General features: G+C 38.5%; 1 protein-coding gene across 1 annotated transcript; it reads left to right on the plus strand.

The window, feature by feature from the left end:
• The first annotated feature begins 1308 nt into the window (after nt 1–1308).
• On the plus strand, nt 1309–20938 carry lz (lozenge). The gene is made up of 6 exons (XM_017150608.3): nt 1309–1426; nt 2584–3510; nt 5431–5670; nt 11003–11116; nt 13182–13529; nt 19939–20938. Exons 2-6 carry the CDS (start codon nt 2703–2705, stop codon nt 20826–20828), a joined length of 2400 nt encoding a protein of 799 aa, XP_017006097.2. The 5' UTR covers nt 1309–1426; nt 2584–2702; the 3' UTR covers nt 20829–20938.
• The last annotated feature ends 907 nt before the right edge of the window (nt 20939–21845 follow it).

Consider the following 21845-nt stretch of genomic DNA (forward strand, 5'->3'; position numbering starts at 1 on the left):
GGTCTAAGTTAGAATTAAAAATCAAATTAAAATTGTGGTTTTCTAATACAAATAAATTAAGTTAGTGCCAATAAAATTGTTTTTTTAAATTACTTTGTCAAAAGCATTATAACTTTTCTTAACTTAATAGCAAACCCTTTGATTTTCTCGCAATTTCCGCATCCACAGATAAGCCGCCGTTTTCCCACGCTTAATTCCCAGCGATAAAAAGTATGTTTCCCTTCAGCATGATAAGTCGGAGGTAACTTTTAAGTAAACACTATTTAAATTGTTAGAGCCTTTCCCTTGCTGTTTTAATTTGATATCAGTATTTTGTATTTCGAATTTTGACCACAAACCAAGGCTAAACCACAGTAAGTTAGGCCCAATGATAACCCCTTATCACCCCTTTCCCTAAAATAACACATGTCATTTAAAGTCGGTGTTTTCTTTTCTCCCAACAAAACACACATTTTTTAATTAACATTCTTGTTTCGATAAAGCCACTATCATGAAAATGTAAAACGGTATGTTTTAAAAAGAGATAATCATTCACTTTATCATAAAACGTAATTTTTTAATTTTTCTTAATGATAAGCATGACTTTTATTATAATTTAAAATATAATTCAATTTGTAGTAAAGCTATTGAGAAAAACAACTAATTTATAATAGAAAAAATTAAAAAAAAATGTATTGACTATTCCGGACCAAAATTAATAATTAATTTCTACGTATTTTTCATTATTTAATAAAGAAATAAAAAAAATTATTTTGAAGTTTTAAGTTAAACTAGCTCTTAAATTTTCAAAGGCATTTCCCTTGAATCTCAAGTCGCGCAGCTGAATAAAGAGAGCGGCTTTCCTTCTGAACTGCGTGGTGGTGGATGAAATGAAAATCCACCAATGTGGCTTGAAAACCAAATCAGTGGGCCAATCACAAGCCAACGGGGCGGGGCGTAGAGCAAGGCAAGTGCAGGAGCGAGCGAGAAAGATATAATTTTCTGCTTTAAAAATCAAATGAATTTAATATGATTTTTAGGAATATTATTTAATTTCCAATTTAAAAAGCAGAGCTTGAATTAAAAACTTGTATATTTTCGAAACCAAAGGCGGTCAGAAAGAGAAGGAGAGAGGGAGAGAGCCGGGCCATTTAAGAGAGCCAAAAACGCCCCAATCGAAGAGAGCTGCCGCTCGTTATTGGCTCGCAAAACAAATACAAAAAAAAAACGTAAAACGTAAACTCAAGCGCGCAGTCAAAAGTTAAAAGTCAGTTTCAGTTACATTTTGGAGTACGACGCGCGAGCATTATTGTTTCCATGTTCCATATTGCTAGCGAAGGTTTTAAGTCAACATTCAAAAAGCAAAAAAACCTCGCTTTCGCGTCTCCTTTTTTTTATTTTGTGTGCTTAAGCCGCTAAAATAAATAGCCAGAAAAAAACTAAAAGTGTAAGTGAACCAGGAAATTTCCCCACAAAAAGCGCGCCAAAATTTCCAAACTTTAAACAATTAGCTCGAATTTCACCACAAACCAAATCCAAACAAAAGAAAAGTCAAGTTCGCCAGAAACCTGAACATAAACCAAGTGATATACAGTTTCTCAACAAACTAAAAATAAACACAAGTTCTATAAAGTGAAACTAAAAGAAGAATTTGGGACCAACAAAAATTAGGAAGTGCAAATTGGACAAAGTGTTCTAAAAAAAACTTATATTAGCTTATTAGCTTATATTTAATAAATTGTTATTTTTAAACTCAAAAGACATTTTTTAAAATTTAAGATAGACCTCTTCTTAAATGTTGCTGTGAAATTTAAATAATTAATGAGCTGTATTAATTTATAAAATTAATATTTTGTAAAAGTTTACCTTTTTTACCATATAATATATAGTATTTTTTTTTCTTTATACTCTTGTTTATAAATACAGCAAATGTTTACTTAAAATGGAGTCGGCACTGTATGTTATTAGATTCCTTCCACGAATTAATAATAGAATTTAGAGCCAGAAAAGAAGGCCCGTCCAAACATAAAATAATATTAATTAGCCAAGTGAAGTGCAAACAATAACAATAATAATAACAATAACAAATCAAATTGAATCAAATAAAGCCAAGAAAAAAGAAATCATCTGGCAGAAGCATGCTCGAAAACAACAAAAGCAGCAAATTCAATGTTAATTTCTGTGACTAATTTATCAATGTGCGAACTAAAAACGCCTTAAACTAGGCACTGGGCTTTGCTTCCCCCAAGAATGTATTTAATATACATTTTAAGCAGACATTTTAGTTGAACATTGAACATCATTTGAGGGCAGGAAACCCACTTTGTTTTAATAGGTCCATTAGAAATTTAAATCTCTAAACTTTAAAAAAATAAAAATTTAAATAATAAAACAATCTTTTCTAATTATTATAATATAAGAAAAGTGAGAAAATTGTTTCTTCAAATCATCATAATTTCTTTGGTAAATTTATTAAAGCAAAGTATTTAGATTTCTCATAGGGATTTAATAAAGTTCCAAGTAAAAAAAATACGATTTCCTTATATCATGAAAAAATATCAATTGTTTTTTGTGTTTTTGTTTTTGTTCTTGTGAATCGTCTAGAGATTAGAGTTTATTGATGAGTGAACAAAAGACACCGCCTGTAGGAGTGATAAGCAGCGACCTGGGACCCGCACACTGAGAGAAAAGCGCGGAGGATCAAAGGTCACCGCCGACGACGAATGCATTTGCATCTCCTGGTGGCAGCCAATCCATCAACGCCTTCAGAGCCATCTGAGCATACGGGCTCGGAGTTGGAAGCGGGATTGGAAGCGGGACTGGAAGCGGGATTGGAAGCGGGACTGGAAACGGGCCTGGAATTGGAATTGGAAGGAGTGGAACTGGGAATCGGACTCGGATTGGGTGAGCAACTGGGCAACTGCACCACTGTGGCGCCCGTCAGCGTCGCCGGTCCCGGCCGCCTGGGTCGCAGCATCAACGGCAGCGGCGGCAGCCACCACCACCACCACCTGCACCACCACTACGCGGCCCATCCGTATCATCACCATCATCCATACCACCCGCCGTATCCCCCCTACCCGCCGTCGGCCCCTCATCCGCCCTCCTCCTCCTCCTCCGCGGCCATGGTCACCTCGTCCTCCGCCTCGCCGACGGGCAATGGCTGGAGCAGCACCACCGGCGACTTTAAGGGCATCACAGCGGTGGCCACCTCAGTGGGAGCAACAGGAGGTGGAGGATCAGCAGGAGGAGCCACTGCCTCCGAGGTCCTGGCCGTTTCCAGTAGCGCCAGTGTGGGCAGCAGTTCGCCCACAGGTGGCGCCAGCAATGGTACCGCACACAGTGGCCACAGCGGACACACCGGCGGTCACAGCAGTAGCACTGCAAGCAATGGCAACGGCAACAGCAACAACAATAATGCCAGCAATAGCAGTAACAACAACAACAACAACAACAATGCGGTGCATCAGGATCTTTTGTGGATGGAGCGATTGGTCCTGAAGCGACAACAGGAACATCCTGGGGAATTGGGTAAGTTTTGATGGAAGATTACCAAAAAAAGCTGGTCTATTATTACAAGAGATTATCTTAGAAAGATTAGGAATTTTAGTGCTGAAAATCTTTGATTTATAGATCCCTAATTACTTAAGTGCAGAACACTTTTCATAACTTAAAGAAATGATCTCTAAAATATTATATTAAAAGTGATTTCAGTGCTTAAAATCATCAAATTAAAGAATAATATTTATTTTTGTAGGGGAAACTTTTCATAATTTAAAGATTTATGTTCCAAAAGTGATATTTAAAGGTAAATTTAGTGCTCACAATTTAAGAAGTATAGTTCCATAATTATTTTAGTGCTTAAAATCCATGTTTCATTTCCAATTAAACAACACAATAGATAAATTTCATTGAATATTTATATCACGTACTTTTAAAGTTTAAAGATCTTTGAGATCCATGATTAATATCCTGAGAAAACCACCTAATAAATATTAAATAGAACTTACTTCACATCTACACAACACCCTAAAACTAAATTACTTCAGTAATATTTTTTTAACATCAGAAACGAATTGTATTTTTGATCCAATATCTGTGACTTACAGAACCATAATTCCTCTCGTTATCCAAGGAAGGTATTTTCGTTCCCCTCTAAAAAAATCAACACTTTTAGCTCGTGTCCAAGTCGAGATTGACGGAGACCCTAACCCGTAGATAGATCTCCGATAACCCGATCCCCAAAGGTGAAGCGCACATTCTTTGCCACATCCTTGCACAATGCACTTCTGGGGCTTCCCCATCATCGCAATCACGATCATCGCAGTTAGCCTTATCGGATTCCAGTTCCATCACGACGATGATGGGACAGGCCGCGTCGGAGTATGCGTAAATTGATATCAATAATTGTTATTGATATCAACGCACGAGTCGTTCCCCTTTTTAGCCATACTTTTCCCCCATTGCCCGTTGAACTTTCCTCCTCCTTGGCGACGAGATGATATCAATGACCCAGAGCGGCGAAAGCTGCTAATGAAATCTCAGCTCATCGCTCCCCCAGTTGAAAGCCGAATCGAATCGGATCGTATAATTAGCTGCAGAACTTGAAAACAGGTTCCACCAATTCTGCTCGGTGTGTCCTTTCATAACTTGTGCTCAATGAAGTCGCCGGGGAGGTGAATGAGTGGCCGCGATATCGAATTCCAAGTCTCAGGACTTTGCAGAGGTGATCTCTGGATCTCGGGATTTTATTATTGCATTATTGTGTTCAAGGATCAAAAGAAAATTAGTTTTTGATCTCGAGTAAAAGTATTATTAGATAAATAAATAATACTTCTTGGATCTCGAGATTTTATTATTATTTTATTGTGTTTAAGGATAAAAAAAAATAGTAATTGATAAATATTTACCTACATATTATTTTTTATGAAAATATATGGATCTTAAATATCTAAAAATAAAACAAAAATAAAACCTTAGCTATTTTTAAACCCCATCCTTTAAAAACTGCCTTTCAAATTAAATGCAATGATTATCGCAATTAGATTCGATATTTTTGGCTATTTTCCCGGCAGACAAGAGTAAATAAATCATTCATTTGGCCCGGCTCCACACTTTGCTCCACTTTCGACACCAGGTCAACTGTCAACTGTCAATGCGATAGAACGATAGAACCCCCGACCTCTGATAATCTGATAACCATAACCCCTTCCGGTCCGCCTGACATTCCCTCGCTCATTAATTAATTATGCACCGCCGGATGGCGGGCAGTGGTCGAAGGACCCCGGATTCTGGATGATTGATATTTATGGACCGACGCGAAACTATAAATAATTGAATATTTTTACACATTTTGATGGCCCTGAAAATGGGATTTTAATCAGAGGACCCTTGGCTAATTGAACCTCTGATTTTTGATTTTTCTGATTTTTTCTTTTTCTGATTTTGCAGTGCGCACGAGCAATCCGTACTTCCTGTGCTCCGCCCTGCCCGCCCATTGGCGCTCCAATAAGACGCTGCCGATGGCCTTCAAGGTCGTCGCCCTGGCGGAAGTGGGCGACGGCACCTACGTCACCATCCGGGCGGGAAACGACGAGAACTGCTGCGCGGAGCTGCGCAACTTCACCACCCAGATGAAGAACGACGTGGCCAAGTTCAACGATCTGCGTTTCGTGGGTCGCAGTGGAAGAGGTGAGTGCCGGAATAGCCACTTGGGAATTATAAGCTAATAGAGTAAATGGTCACTTGGGAATTATAAGCTAGAAAAAATTGGCAACTTGGTGATTTCCGGAATAAACACTTGGGAATTATAAGCTAATAGAGTAAATGGCCACTTGGGAATTATAAGCTAGAAGAACCTGATCTCGAAATAGGTAAAAGGAAATGTAAATAGTGGGAAAGTAATTTACGTATCTATTATGATACTAGAGTAAGGAATAAAAAATGTATTAAAAATGTGCGGAAGGCTCTGATATTTTTTATTTCAAGAAAAGGACCACATTTGTGGTTTAGTTGGGGTTTAGCATTGCCAAAATTAGTGACTTCCTCAATTCATTTCAATGCATTTCCCTTGCCAAGTGTCGATTATTAAGGGCCCAAAGAAGGCTTCCCACAATTTCCGAAAAGTTACTCATGAGCGGAAGCTGCAGGTTTATCCTTTGAAATTCTTTCTAAAGTGCACTGCAAAAATAATTCAAGCAATGAAAGATAATTCATTTAAAATGGCTTTCGTTTTTTAAAGGTTATTATAAAGTTCTCAGTTTATAGTACCTATCATATAGATAAAATATATATCGCTCTTCAGACTAAAATAATATATTTCCCTGAACTCTGTATTTTTTTCGTGTATCCTATCGTATCCCCGAAAAATAATGAATGTATCGGAAGTGCATTGATTGAGTGACAAGCCAGAGGTTCTGGAAACCCCCCGTTTTGAACCATCCCCAAGCCCAGTGACTAATGTCCCCTGTGAGAAGGATCAATGGTACAGCAGTCGTCACATTAGGCTGCAGTTGGCGCTGTCCTCGGGGCAACATGCAACATGCAATGTGCAACACGAGCTTCTCTTCGGCTGTTGCATAGCCATATATGTATATGATATGGAAATAATGCCGGATCGACTGAGCCGGGTGATCACGCAATGCCCGGGAACCTTTTGGGTCTGGTAATCGATTTGAACCCACAATTAATGCGATTGTATGTTACGTTATGTTGTGTTGTGTGTATGTTGCATAGAATTGGCAGCAGCAGTTGGCTAATTAGCTGCAACTGTTGCCGCCGCTTTTGTGACCCTAAGTCCACTAAGTCAGCCCACCAATGCAGGACTCCTACTCCTCCTTCTACTCCTTGCAAATTGACGGCTCGTGCCGCAAAAAGGACCAACGAAAAAAAAAGAAAAACAGAGAAATAATTACAGCAACGGCAGAGGGCATGCAAATAACAAGCTAATGATGTAAGAACATAAACGCTGACCAAATTGTCAACGGCAGGCAGCAACAGTTCACTTTACCCACCATCCACCCACTTTGCCCCGCGACTTCAGCGACCCCAGCGAACCGCCGCCCACTTTTGACCTTTCGGCTGGCTGCGGAATCGCGGACATCATGCGGCGATTTTTGATTAGATGACAAAGCGAACGAAAACAGATGGAAGCGAAACCATCGCCATCAGCATGTCAAGGGGCACAAAATGCTGAACGTTGAGGAAACGACCAAAGGATACCCTGGAAAGCTAGTAAAGTAATACCAAAGTATTCTAAAAACAAAGAATTCCTTAACATTTTTTTTTAATATTTATTTACAATGGGAAAATGGTTAAAAATATTTTTATATTTTTTAATATATATATAAAAAATATATTTTTATTATATTTATTATATTATCTTGCCTGGAAAGCTTGTAAAGTAATACCAAAGTATTCCGAAAATAGGAAGTTTTATAAATATATTTTTTAAATATTCATTAACAATTGGAAAATAATATATATTTATTAGTTATATGTTTATCAATTACTACTTATATTAATATTTATAAATCTACTGATAAAAATATCATTTTTAAACACACATTATTATAATACTTATTATACTATCTTGGCATAGAAAAGTTAGGATGTGATATTATTATTATATTCATTATATTATCTTGCCATACAAAAGTTAGGCTTTGACTCGGAGTTTATTTAGCCTAGTCTATACGAAGTTTTCACTTCAATACAGGGTATCAACCATCACAATTGGCTCCCGTTTTGTATTTTCCTGCCAGTTTTTTTGTTGTTGTACCAGTGGCTAAATGGATGGACAATCGCTATATGAAGTGGGGGCGTGGCAGTTTATCGCCTTTTTTTTTTCGTTATCCTGGACATGGCATGCGTCGACATGTTTTTAATTTGCCCCCTCACAATCTAAATACGAATCGCAATCTGATTCGGACATTACCCTCCATGTTTAGACTGATTTTGGGAGCGCTTAATTACAAACATCAGCATCGACATTATAATCATCATCTATCATATCAAAGGACTTGACTTTTTGCCCGGCGATGGGATTAAAATGTGGAAAAAACAAAGCAAATGAAGGACACGCGCCACCAGGAATTCATAAGTCGCATCAGGATTTATTTTGGCAAAAGGGGTGGAAGTAGGGTGCCCGATAAACTTGAACAGGTCCCTTCTGATCCGACTTAGTGGTTGAATGGGCGGTTTGCCGGGCGAAACGGTTAATAGGATGAATATTCGGGGAAGGCATTTGCTGGGGAATTTTCTCATTAAATTATAGTTATGCGAAAAATAATAATAGTTAATTGAAAGAGATTGTGAAAATAAGATCTAGAAAAATATTAAAATACTTTGAAACTTAACAAACTCTCCTCTAAAAATTCTGACTGATAAACAATGTTTTTATTATTTTTCTACACAAGAATATTCAGGCACTATTTTTTATCAGGCTGGGAACTCGCTCGCGTTCTTTATTCTTCCGCCTTATCAAGGATAGATCTCGACTTCCCTCACAGAAGTTCCCAGCCGAAAAAAAAACAGCCAGTCTGATGTAACACTCATACACCATATAAAGCATATATGGTGGGATATCGACATGGGGTTTATCGGCAGAAACAGAAACAGAAAGCTCGGCGAACGAGAGGTTCCCACAGAGTCGTCGTCATGAAGCTTCTTGCCTAGTCTTATCGGGTCCACAAAGGCGATGGATGGATGGCTCATGGATGTTCGATGTTCTGGGTTATAATACTTATATTTAGACGTGTATATATATAGACAAGGCGAGATTACCGACTGACTGACTGTCCGAGTGCGTGGTCATTGTTCATTGATGATGACTAATTTGTAAAGCGAGAGATCCCAATCCCAATCTCAATCCCGATCGGAATCGGGATCCATTATGACCATTATCGCTCCCATTTCGGGGTCTTTAGTGGGGTAACCCGAAACCCGAAACCCAAAAGACAAAGACACCGGGCAATAACATTTTCCAATTACTCTAACGAACTTTTACATACGATGCTCCAGTTTCTGCGGCCATTTGAGAAATTAGCCCCCCGAAAAAGGAGCCGGGCCTATTTAACAGTTTCTCTCCGTGCACACAGCTTCTGCGGCACTTGATTAATTTGGTTTTTGGGTTTCGGGTTTGAATCTTTCTTCTTACATCTAATACGAAACATATGAGTCGAACACGCATGGCTTTTGGGGGCTATAATGAAGACATTTCGAGATTTCGAGATTTCGAGGGACCAAAACGCTTTCTAACTGATGGCCATTCGTGGTTTCGGTTAATGAACCCATCAAATCTTCAATTATCTCGGCCAGTCCTTCATTGTGTCTAGTTTGAAGGCTTTGGATCCATTTCTGTGCTGCATTTCCATTATTTATGTGCTGGGCCCAAAGGTCTAAAGTTTGGAGAACCGAACAATAGCACATATTTATAATCATTTCTCTTTCGTTTTTTAACTAAACAATGACATATTTCTAATCTGTTTTTTTTTTTTATTTTAACTAAACAGTAACACATTAATAATCGGTTTTTTTATGTGTTTTATTCAAATAACAAAGATTATACATTTACTTATTGTCACATTTTCGTAGGCCAGTGAATCACAGTCCTTCGATTACATATGCTTGACTAATTCATAATCATAATCTAGAGCAAAATAACACTTCCTTAACTCGAAAAGTTATAACTCATACATGAATAATTCTATTATTATTTATATGATTTGGATTAATCATTTTCCCATGATTTTACTATCTTATCTAAATAAGTATTTATTAAAAATTGTGTACCTTACCTTTAACTCTTTTCTGCCTCCAAAAAAAACCCCTTTACCAATTTCCTGATTCCTCCTGCAGCATTCAGAGGTCTTAATTAAAAGTTAAATGCAATTTCCATCAAGTAGGACTATCAATGTCTGGCCATATACCACCCCCCTATGTAGAGCACTCTCCATTCGGAGATGGAAGATACATAGAAGTGAACTTTGTAGATGGGTTTGGGGATGCGACTGAGGTTTCTGCGGTCAGCTTCGATGGGTCTCCTTCCCTTTCTCCGCTTTTGAACCTCTCGTTCTGTTCTGTTCTCTTCTGGTCCTGCAACAACAATGTCGCTTTGTGGGTGTTTAATTATATGTACATGTATTTGTACTGACCATCCATCCAGACAGACAGACAGACTGCTAAAATATCGAAATAAAAAAAAAAATAACACGAAATTCATTTCGCATTTCCCCAATCGATAAAAGCCAACGGTGTCTAGTTTAATGGCCATAAATAGTGTAAACATTCGGTCAAGCCCAGAAAAAAAAAACACCTTCTGGCCACAATGTTGCCGCTCTTTAAAGATTCGGGGGGCAGTGAAATGAGGGGCGTGGCCGGGCGGAAGACAGGTTGCAACATTTCCTCATTTTATGTGCACTTCGAAAACGACTTTGGCGGCAGTCATTAAGGCGGGATAAACCAAATTTATGTCAAGGGTTCGAACAAATTGCACCGCCGGCGGTTCGAAAGAGTAGACTTTACTTTAAAATGGGTAATACCCTGTGCTTTAAAAATATAGATCGCTTTATAATATATTAAAAACCACAAACAAGCACTTTTCAACTAAAAACTATATATAGTATACCAAATAAAAGCATGTATCTTGGCATACCGCTGCCGTAAGGGGTTCTACCCTATATATGAAACATCTAGAGGTAAGACGAGGCCATATACCAAAATTCATAATAATAGCTCAAGGGGTTACCGAGTTCACTCAGACCACAAACTCACACTTTCGCCTAAAAACCAAAAACCAAGAAACCATAAGGAGTGCAGTCATCATAAAAAGGGGTAGACCTCCGACCAGAAACACGAACGACGACGCGTGTTGCCTTCGATTGGGTTTTTGGTAATTTCGGGAACTGGCAAATTGATTCGGTAGCCCAGTGAGGTCGTCGCATAAATCCTCGGCGGACATTTACGACTCAATTCCCGCATTTGCAGCCTCCTCTAATGCCTCGCTTTCTTCCGATCTTTGCAGGGAAGAGCTTTACGCTGACCATCACGGTGGCCACGAGTCCGCCACAGGTGGCAACCTACGCCAAAGCCATCAAGGTGACCGTCGACGGACCCCGGGAACCGCGCTCCAAGACAAGTAAGTGCCACAGATCGTATAATCCTGAAGATATGGGGATAGAATTAGTTATTAGGTGTGAGCAGAGGTTTTTGCCAAGGGGTTTACATTGAAACTTACTACTAGACCATAGCATATTAACAGATTTTATAACGATATGATATGATATATGATGTTATATTATCAGATATTATTTAAAATATTTACCATAAATATTACTGAACTTGAATAATAAATATTTTATTATCAGATGTTATTACGATATGATATATGATGATGATATATGATGTTATATTATCAGATATTATCAAATATTTCCCATAAATATTGGTGAACTTCAATAATAATCGGTTCTCAATACCACATAGTTTTTTTCCTTGTGTAGCACCCTTCTCAAATGAAGAACATGACAAACAAACATATGTAAGTGGCTACATTATTTTGCCAATTAGCAATTATCACTTGCCACAACTATGGACAACAAAAGAAAAACGGGGAAAGTCGTGAAAAGCCGTCCCGCTGCGTTTTGGGTATCGGTATCGTATTGCAACATGTGTCCATGTAATTCGTAACCGTATTCCGGAGTCATTTGGCCAGCATTTAGACAAGTGTTTAAGCCGGGCCAATAGTTAAGCCGATCTGCTCAATTGCCCATAATCCTTAGACCTTAATTCCTAATCCCCACTTTCAAGTCGAACAGACGGTTCTTTTGGTAGCTCCAGATATTCTTTGATCATATTTATAAGGAATAGAAAGGGAGATCATTTGATACTAATAGATCATAATATAAATAGATATCAATAGTTTTTGGAATATCGTATCGATTTAAGAGACCATTTTTTTTTCTTTTCTTAAAAATTCATTATATAATAATTTTTTTTGTTACCTTTTAATAGCTATAGTTTTTAACCATCACAAATTTATTTTCCGTGTGTTTCTTCTGTATTTCTCTGATCTTCTCTGCCTTGAAGATCTAGATCCTTTCTTCTTCTGTCGATGTTTTGACATCCGATGATCGCCATTTTTCATTTTCGATGTTCTGTCATTCGGGAAGGTGTTTGAAAAGTGCAGCCGGTTTTAACGGACTTCATATAAGGATGGGATGGGGCAATCGAAAACGAAACGAAACGCTTCTGCTTCTTACGGTTTCTGAAAATTTTGCGGTTTGCTAAGAAAACCTTTTTTTTTCTCTCTCTTTTTCTTTGTTTTTGTATCGAGTTTTTAGTTCGTGTAATGCATATATGAATTAATTTTTTCCTCTTGATATTTCGTTAATGCATTTTTAAGTCTTCGCTGCAGCGTTAATCGCATGTAGGGAAGGTAACACTATATATCTGAATGCATATATATCGTTTGGGTATATAAAGAGCAGCTTGAGTTTACCTTGAGGTGAATTAAGATTGGAATAATAAAGAGTACTGTGCAAAATGGAGTCACTCTTTGTGTTGTTTCGGTTCATGCAAGACTCTTGTCTTTCGTTTGTTTACGGTGTAATATTAATATGCTTATCATATAAATGGGGGGTTTTCTCTTAATAATAAAACTAAAAAATATTTTAACCAAGAGTTATCTTTATTTAATTACAAACTATATGAAAATGGAAGGGTCCGGGGTTCAAAACCCACGTTGTTTAGAGATTTTTTCGTTTTGTTTCATGATAAATACTTTTTTTTAAATATTTCTTGGCTTTTGCCTTCTGTTTATAATGATGAATAGGTTAAAGCATACAAAATAAGGTTCAAATCCTGCGATTTAATGATAAATTTTTTTTATCGAATTAAATTGGTTTCGCTGTACTAAAGAAATCTACCCTTTAACTCCCCACAGGTCCAAGGTCAAAAATTTAAAAAAAAAAGTTATTATATAACTAAATAAAAATGCAAGGGTCCAGGGTTCAAAACCCATGGTGTTTAGAGATTTTTTCGTTTTTTTTAATGATAAATACTTTCATTTAATATTTCTTTGCCTTTGCCTTCTGTTAATAATGGTGGATGGGTTAAAAACATACGAAATTAGGTTCAAATCCTGTGACTTAAAGTTAAATTTTTTCGCTGTACTAAAGGATCCACCCTTTAACCCCACACAGGTCCAACGGGTGGGCCCCACTACCGAGCCCTCGGCCTTGGCCAGCGGCCCTACATCGACGGCTTCCCCTCGACGAAGGCGCTCCACGAACTGGAGACGCTGCGCCGCTCCGCCAAAGTGGCCGCGGTGACGACGGCAGCGGCGGCGGCGGCCACGGCGGCAACGGCGGCCAATGCGGTGGCAGCGGCCGCGGCAGCGGTCACCCCCTCCGGGGGCGGTGGAGCTGGGGGCGTGGCCGGCGGAACGGGCGCTGGCCTGGTGCAGCAATTGAGCAGCAATTACTCATCGCCGAATAGTACAATCAACTCGGACTGCCAGGTCTACAAGCCAAATGCGCCGCACATCCAAGGTAAGCACTGTTAAAAAAAAGTATTAAGTTATGTTTCAGATTTAAGTGCAGGGAGATAAAGAGATACTTTTACTGATAAACGAAATTTACCTACATTTTATACGAGTTTCAAAATGGAAGATATCATGCCTCAAATAGAGATATCTCTTTATGATTATATAAATAAGAAGATATGGTAGTGTAGGAATATCTAGTTATTAACTTTAAAGGATTTACTTTCAAAATAGATCAGAATTTTAAAGGTTAAGACTATGTATTCCAATATTTAATAATTTTCTTTTATTTGTATTTTATTTATCTTCAAAGATAAAACCAAATGGTTTTTGAAATTTTGAAATGGAAATATAGGGAATTTTGTATCTTTAAACCCATCTGCCTTCAGGTGACTTGTTCTCAGTGTACCTGGCTTTCCCCCTCACAATCCCCTACCCTTTTTTGAACCCTTTCAATGGAGTTGTTAGCGATGAAAGCCGGCCACGCTTGAGAATTTATGTGTGATGTCTGTGCAGCTTCGTTGACTGGCACCAGGCTGCCTAAACGATTTAATTGAGTTAATCAACCTGCCATACACCCCAGCCGTACACCTCGTCTTGATTTATTTTTGGTGTGTTTATGGCTCGCTTTGTTTTTGGCAGTCGCTCGCTAATTTATTTATTTTCCCAAAGCCGAGCTTAAAAATAGTTCAGAGTTATTGTCGCCGGTAGACGAAGTCTGGGGCTAAATATATATATATATATTAAAATTCTTTTGACTCTGTATAATATTCTTATAAAAATAAAAGAGAGAAAACAGATATCTGGAAAACCCCATATTCGTTTATCATTTCAAAAAATATTCAACAAAGAAGAAACATCAAGTTCCTAAATTAGTTTATTTTATTTTAAATTATTTTATAAAAATCCTTCTTGTTTTTAGTATATTTATAGTTCTATATTTATTGATCAGAATAATTTTTTGCAATAGCGAAAGACCTCCAAAAAGTCCGCGTTTTATGATCAGGAAATCTTTGCAGACATGGATAATGAAGCATTTACCATGCAGCCGACTTAAACCGCATGCCACGCCCCTATTTGGCAACCGCATGCGAGCGACCTTATGTGGGCTATATGGCCGATCCTCCCCAGAGTTTCCTCCCCCTTCCCGCCTTCCCCCATTCCCGATCCCAACTTAGAGGCCTGGCCAACAGCACGCGCTTAAACGCGGCTCTAACCAGTTCGCACCAAACCATCTGCACCATATAATATATATATTATACATATCTCCGATCTATTATCATGTGTATAATATGGGTGGCTATTTTTGGGTTGCCATGAGCGAGCCTCGCAGACAATGGAAAATTTCATTTCATTTGGGTTTTCATTCAATTTGCATGGATTTTGATGGCGACTGTAAAATCTTATCAAAATTTCGGTGGATTCGTTGTAGTGGCCAGAGTAACTGGAACCGGCCACTGAGTCACGGATGGATATGAGGCAAGATGAGTCAGTGGCCAGTTTGGAACTAGACGAATCTGAGCCACAAATCGCCGTGTTAAGCCGAGACTTAAGCATTTTGCTTATGCTAATTAATTTATAAATGTTTCTCTTTCGCTCACCCTTTCTGCGGCGCAAAGTCGCCTGATTTTCGTAAAGATCTGGCAGATCTATAACATGTTAATGGTAATATTTAAAAAACAATTAAATGGCATTTACAAATTTATGAAAGGGGAGTATAAATAAATTTTGTGTTTATTATTACTGAAAAAGTATAGCGATTTCATAAGAGTATTTATACGAGTTTTACAAGAATTTTTATCTGAGTTTTTATAATAACTATTTTTTCTTAATTGAATTTTTTTTATTTAAGTAAATTTAAATTATAAACTATTTCTTATAATTTTACAAATTTAGTTTTCAATGGGCATAACATATTTTAAATATTAGTTTCAGGAAAGGTGGTATTTAATTAAGTAATTCCATGACTTAAATTTTGTGTTTGGCTTATTTTTTTATTTCCTAGGGTATCAAAAGCCTGTACTTTCTCCTCCTACTTTTCGGCTTTTAATTCAGAGGCGGGGGCAGTTGAAGCTAAAGTTGAAATAAACGCGAAAACGTATTGTCAATGGGGAATGACACATCGTTGTCTTTCAATTAGCCCAAAAGCAAAAGCGGCCAAAACAGCAGCAACAATAATAGCAACAAATGCAATATGTTTTGGTTTTTTTTTCGACTGCTGGAAACCGGAAATGCCCCAATCGAAGCGAGAAATCCACGTCTGAATCGGAATCGGAATCGAAGCCTCTATGGGGAAAACACTCGAGGCGCTTTTGTTGTTGCTGTTAAGTCATAAATATTTAAATGTGGCGCTTAAGCTGTTAATTTACACAATATAAGACAACAAAAAAAACAGAGTCGATCGGCAAAAGGCGGGCATTCAGCGGAAATCGTTGCAAAATTCAAAGAATTCGGGTTGCGATTATGGCAAAAACAAAGAAAAAAAGATTTGTAATTTGGAGACAGGAAAGTGGAGCAGAGGGTTCATAATGATAATTGATGATAAGTGAGGGCCTAGACAAGAATGCAGATCTATTTTTTTTGGGGGGCAAATAGAAACTCTAAACTTAAAAAAAGCAGATGTTTATACTTAAAACTCAAGGTCAAAAATAGTGTATTTATATGAAACAATGAGATTTCGGTATTTCCAATTTTATCATCTCGGCTAAATAATTGAAACCCAATCTCTATAAAGTGAATCCCATCATCAAGTGAAGAAAACCCCAAGAAACGCTTAAAGTTGTGTAATAATTTGCATTGATAGAATTACCTAAGGGGTTTTGGAAAAAGGGAAAAGAAGTTATTGTTGAATTAAATTTTTTTTATATTTTATAGTTAAATTTATTTATTATACATATTATATTTATTTTTTTTTTCTTGTATAAATCACTTAAAGAATCACTTAAAAGAAGTACAGAATAACCCTTATAAACCCAACTAGAAATCCTCTTACTTTGTATGATATGATTTGCTCTTAACACTCATCCTTCTAATTGTTTGTGGTTCAAACACCTGTGGCCGTCCAGCAGTTTCATCATCATTATTATTATTCCGCATCCCGGTGCATTTTGGCATCTGGTCCAGAATCGAAGCTCCGAAACTCACGCCTTCGTGTTTGCCTTCATTAAAAGGGGGGGAAATATGCAAATTTGGCCACAGTTTGGGGTTAGTTTGGTATTGGTATTGGAATTTTTTTTTTGTAGTTGCGGGTTCCCACTTTTGGCCACAAATCAATCCAAATGCGGTTGCGCAGCTGTTGCAGCTTCACTCGAACAGTTTGCCGTTTGCAGTTTGCAGTTGGAGATGCAGGCTGCAAGATGCAGCCATCAGTGGGTTAAGGGGGCCTCAAGGGGTTAAGGGAGTGACAACAATGTCACACATATTGAAATGGAATCTTTTTGGCCCATAAAACGGCCAACTGTGGCGAGTTTATATACCTACCTATATTTTTTGTTGCTTTTTTTTGTATTTATTTATGTTACCAATGGCCGCAGTCACTTGCTTCCCTGCTCATCAACATCACCATCGCCCCCTTTTGAAAAACCCAATCCCGAGACCCAAAAAACCGCAAACTCACTTCCGTTTCGCATCGTTGTTGTTGTTAATGTACAAGTACTTGCCTTTTTTCTACCTTTTTGCCGCCATTTTGCCGGCCAAAAGAAGTAAAAAAAAAAAAAAATAAAGGGAACACCTATAAAAAATGATGTAAAAAAAAGGGAACTCCATTCACACCAATAAAAGCAACAACCACTACCACTACACTTCGGCCAGACGCACTTTAATTAAAATTACTTCAAGACTTGAAAGCTATCTGCTGTTGCACTGATAAACAAAATGTGTGTATAAAAGATATTGCACAAAAATAAGATAATAATGTTAGAATAGTATAAAAATATTATGAAAAATCCTAATCAACTTATTTTTCAATTTTTTGAAACAGTAATTACAAAAGCATTTGTAATAAATAATTAATTTAGGATACTTGGTAAACATTCTTAAAATTAAAATTATTATTATTTTTTTAATTCGTAAAATTAAAATTATGAAACTGTGATTATAAAAAACATTTATTTAAATTAAAGTCATTGAACATTCATTTAGGATATTATTTTAGGATTTTTGTAGGCTTGCAGATTTCTACCCAATTTACCTCCCTCTTCTTTTGTTGGCTTTAATTTTTGGCCAACTTTCGAAGAAGCCACCACTCGAAGACACTTGACTTATCCGCACACAGTTTGTGGTTTTCTGTCCGAATGGATTGATCAGCCTGCATCCGCATTTCAGCCCTCTGGTTGCCACTTTTTTTTTCTGAGCGGATATATGGCCAAAATCGAAGATATCCGGTTGAAGCCGTGGGATCGATTGGAAGTGCAAGAAACTTGTTAGTATTTTCCAGGCTGGCATTTGTATATCTACTATATATAAGTGTTTATATAAGTCTGGTCCTAACCCTTTTTTAAACCCTCCTTTCCCTTTGCCTGTTCACATTGCGTATACGCAATTTCAGGGAAGAAAATAATTCGCATAATTCCACGTGCCCGCAGCTAAATTACAAGGTTTGACCAACGGCTATGACCCCTCTTTCCCCGCCCCTGGAGCCCCCTTTGGAAGCCCCCTCCACCCCCCTCCGCCTTCCTCCATAACTTAACTTGGCTAACTTGGCTTTCATCCTGTTCGCCTCGCTTCATTGCAACCTCATTTGCCTAAGTTTGCGGTGGTCCACCCTGCCCGTTAGCCCCCCCTTAACCGCCGCCCATGTCTTGAGCCTCATTTTGCCTCACTGTTGTTGCTGCAACGCAATTTGCGCCTTAATTGAAACATTAAAATGTGATAAGTGCCGGGTGAAAAGTTGCATGCAACTTGCAATTTTCCTACCTTTCATTAGTCGCCGCCCCTGTTTTTTTCAGAAGGGGGCGGGGGCCGTACGTGCGTACTTGGCATATTTGCTCTGCGTTTATTATTTATTATAGTGCGTAACTAATTTCCCCCTTTTGGAGTGGAATTTTTTATGTCTTTGTCTTTGGTGACAGCTAAATTACGCAGATAATTTAGAAGAAATACTTAGAAGAGTACCATAATTAAATGAAGGTTCTATGTTCTCATTTTCCTATTAAAAATATACTAAAAAAGTCAAAATTAAATTTATTTAAATTCCATTTTCTTAGGAATATATTTAAGAGGTTTATAAGGGTTAATAAGTAATCTTTCGTAATATTTGGCTACCTGAGCCTTAGCCTTTGCCTTTCCTTATTTCGTTTGCTATTTTTCTTTTATCGCTTCTAATGAATTTGATTAATTAAGCGACATTTTTGTCGCTGCTTTTTTTGGCAGCTGACACAAGGGCGTGGGTGGGCGTTTTTAAGGGGGGAAACTTGCGTAATTAATCAAAATATGCGAGAATATTAAGATGGGGCCGCGATGTCCCGCTGGTTGCTCGGGAAACCCAGTTCCAGTGTCTTGGAATTTTCTTTCGTCTTTTCGCTTACCTTTAACCCATTACTGTGCGCTGCAGTCACCGTGGGGTTAAGAGAGGGGGGGGGGGGTTAGCTGGTGGGTGGTACTATAGCACACATGCCCTTCCCATTCTCCCCGTTGCCATGCATATGAAATGATGTTTTCAATTATACCTTTGGACACGCCCACGCTTGCGACTGACAACTTGAGGGTTAATATCTTGGGGGTGGGGCAAATCAAGGGTTAATTGGGCTCCCAGCTGGCACTCATTTACCTTTTCTCTTAAACTCCCTGTTCTTTTTTTAAGTGTAACACGTTTATTTGTGTTCTTTTATTTATGATATTTTCCAACGATCTTATTTCTAATCTTTCAGAAATGGTAAATATATCATACAAGTTGTACCAAAGTTTTTTTTACATTTCTAAAATTATTTTACTATGCAATATAGCCCAAAATGCGTTTGTTTTTTATTAAATAAAACTTTATTTTAATTAGATGCATAAGATATATGTAGCTGAACCTTTTTAAAAGATTACAATGAGTCTTATCGTACCAATTTGATTAATCAAAATATTTACATACTTATAAAATAATAATGGATTTTAAATAAATAATTTTAATTAATATAAAATAATAGGTTACAGTGGGTCTTAAAGTACTTAAATATATAATAATGGATTTATCATTTTAAAATGTTTATTTATAAAGTATTTCTTATAAATATTTTATATATTATAATAGGTTACAATGGGTCTTAAAGTACTTAAATATATACATACTTATATAATAATAATGGATGTACCATTTAAAAATATTTTCTATATTAATTTAAAGCATTATCATGGGTTAATATAATCTAATTTAGATAGTTAAGAACTGAAAAATGTTTAATAATGATTTATAATATTTTTTCTATTTTCAGGACCCGATATGATGGGCGCCGGTGAGTGGACGGGATCCTCGAGCTCGGCGGCTGCCTACTACCATAGCCACGCCCACCACCCGCACGCCCATCACGCCCACGCCCACGCCCACCTGCAGCACCAGATGGCCCTGCCCCCGCCTCCGCCGCCCCCCGCAGCCGCCCCCGTTTCGGTGGGCAATGGAGCCGCCATGGGCGTAGGCGTGGGAATGGGCGTAAGCATGGGCATGGGCATGAATTACGGCGGCTACGGGGATTCGGCCAATTCCCTGGAGGCGGGCCAGTATGCCGCCCATCTGCCGACCGTTCTGCCCGAGATGCATGGCCATGGATTCGCCAGCGATCCCTACCAGACGGCCAGCGGTTATGGGAATTCCGTGAGCGGCGGAGGCAGTGCCTCCAAATCGGAACTGGACTACGGAGGCGGTGGCTACAATCAGGCGTGGTCGAATGGCTATCAGAACTATCAGTACGGCAGTTGCCTGGCCACCGCCCAGTACGGTCCGCAGGCGGCCCCGCCCCCCCAGCCGCCGCCCCCGCCGCCGGTGGTCCTGTGTCCGCAGCTCTACTCCACGGTCAACCAGAATCAGATCCACCTGCATCTGCACAGCAGCGAGAAGTTGGAGCAGTATCTCGGTACCGCCTCGGGGGCGGAGCACCTGACCATTGGCTCGCTGACGGGAAGCAGCAGGTCGAGCATAGAGATTGGCCAGGATCAGTACCACCAGCAGGTGCAACACCACCCACAGCAGCAGCAGGGGCAGCAGCAGGTGCACCAGCAGGTGGAGTCCACGGGCGAAGTGGGTGGAGCAGTGGCGAGTGGCGGAGTGGAGCCGGCGAGGCAGGAGGAGGACGTGGGCGATCTCACGCAGGTGTGGCGACCCTATTGACCCAATCGGATCAGCAGCCACCGAACAGCACCACCCATTGCCACCACCCACCCACCACCGCTGCACCTGCACATCGAACTGAACTAGGAGAGGATCAGGATCACCAGGATCTCCAGGATCACCACCACAAGAACTGTACAATTTTTTTTTCGTTTTTTTTTTCATAGCCTAAGTAATTTCAGTAATTGTACATAAAAGAATGAATACCTTTAGGAGATCATAACATAATAACATTAATTCCAATATTATATTATTGTTTCCGAAATGCCAGAGAGTTTTGTTGCAGCATTAAATATATAATAATTAATATGTAAATAATGGAAATTTTAGATCTAAGTGAAATTGGAAAATACCTAATATAAACGCAGAGAGAGCACTTAGATAAACATTTTTTTTACTAGCCCTTAAGCCTAGAAAGATACTCGATAAAGCCGCACAACTATCTATAAATATTGAAATACCTATGTATACATTTTTTTTCTGTTACTTTGTGTGTGAATCTGCCAAAAAGGATTCGAGATGAAAGTGAACGGCGAACGATGAACGATGAGGAGAAGACTATAAATAAAGTTATCGTATTTATTTAAAACTCATTTTGTCAATTGAGTGTGAAAAAGGGGTAAAAAAGGTAAGAAAAAAAATGGTTACTTTTATATATCACCAAAAAAATTGCATTTTCCACTGGCTAAGAGAAAACTGTGCAGAAATCAGCAAAAGCTGACCACATACTTAATTATGCGCATATTTTAGATTAGAAGCAACAATGGCGGAACAACAAAAAAAAATACAACGCTTGCAACAATTGCGAAAAATCATGAATTTTTGAGTGCGAAGCCTTAAAAATGCGCGTGTAAATAATAAATTATAAATTATTGCCAAACAGAACCACAAAGTGTGCACAGGCCATCCCAAAGACCTCGTTCCCCTGGAAGATCTCCAATCTCCGATCTCCGATCTGCGATCTCTGCCAGCTCTAGTTCCATTTTCATTTTCAGTTTTTCGCCTCTTCTGCGGTCG

This window comes from Drosophila takahashii, chromosome X (genome assembly GCF_030179915.1).
Source record: "Drosophila takahashii strain IR98-3 E-12201 chromosome X, DtakHiC1v2, whole genome shotgun sequence".
NCBI lineage: Eukaryota > Metazoa > Arthropoda > Insecta > Diptera > Drosophilidae > Drosophila > Drosophila takahashii.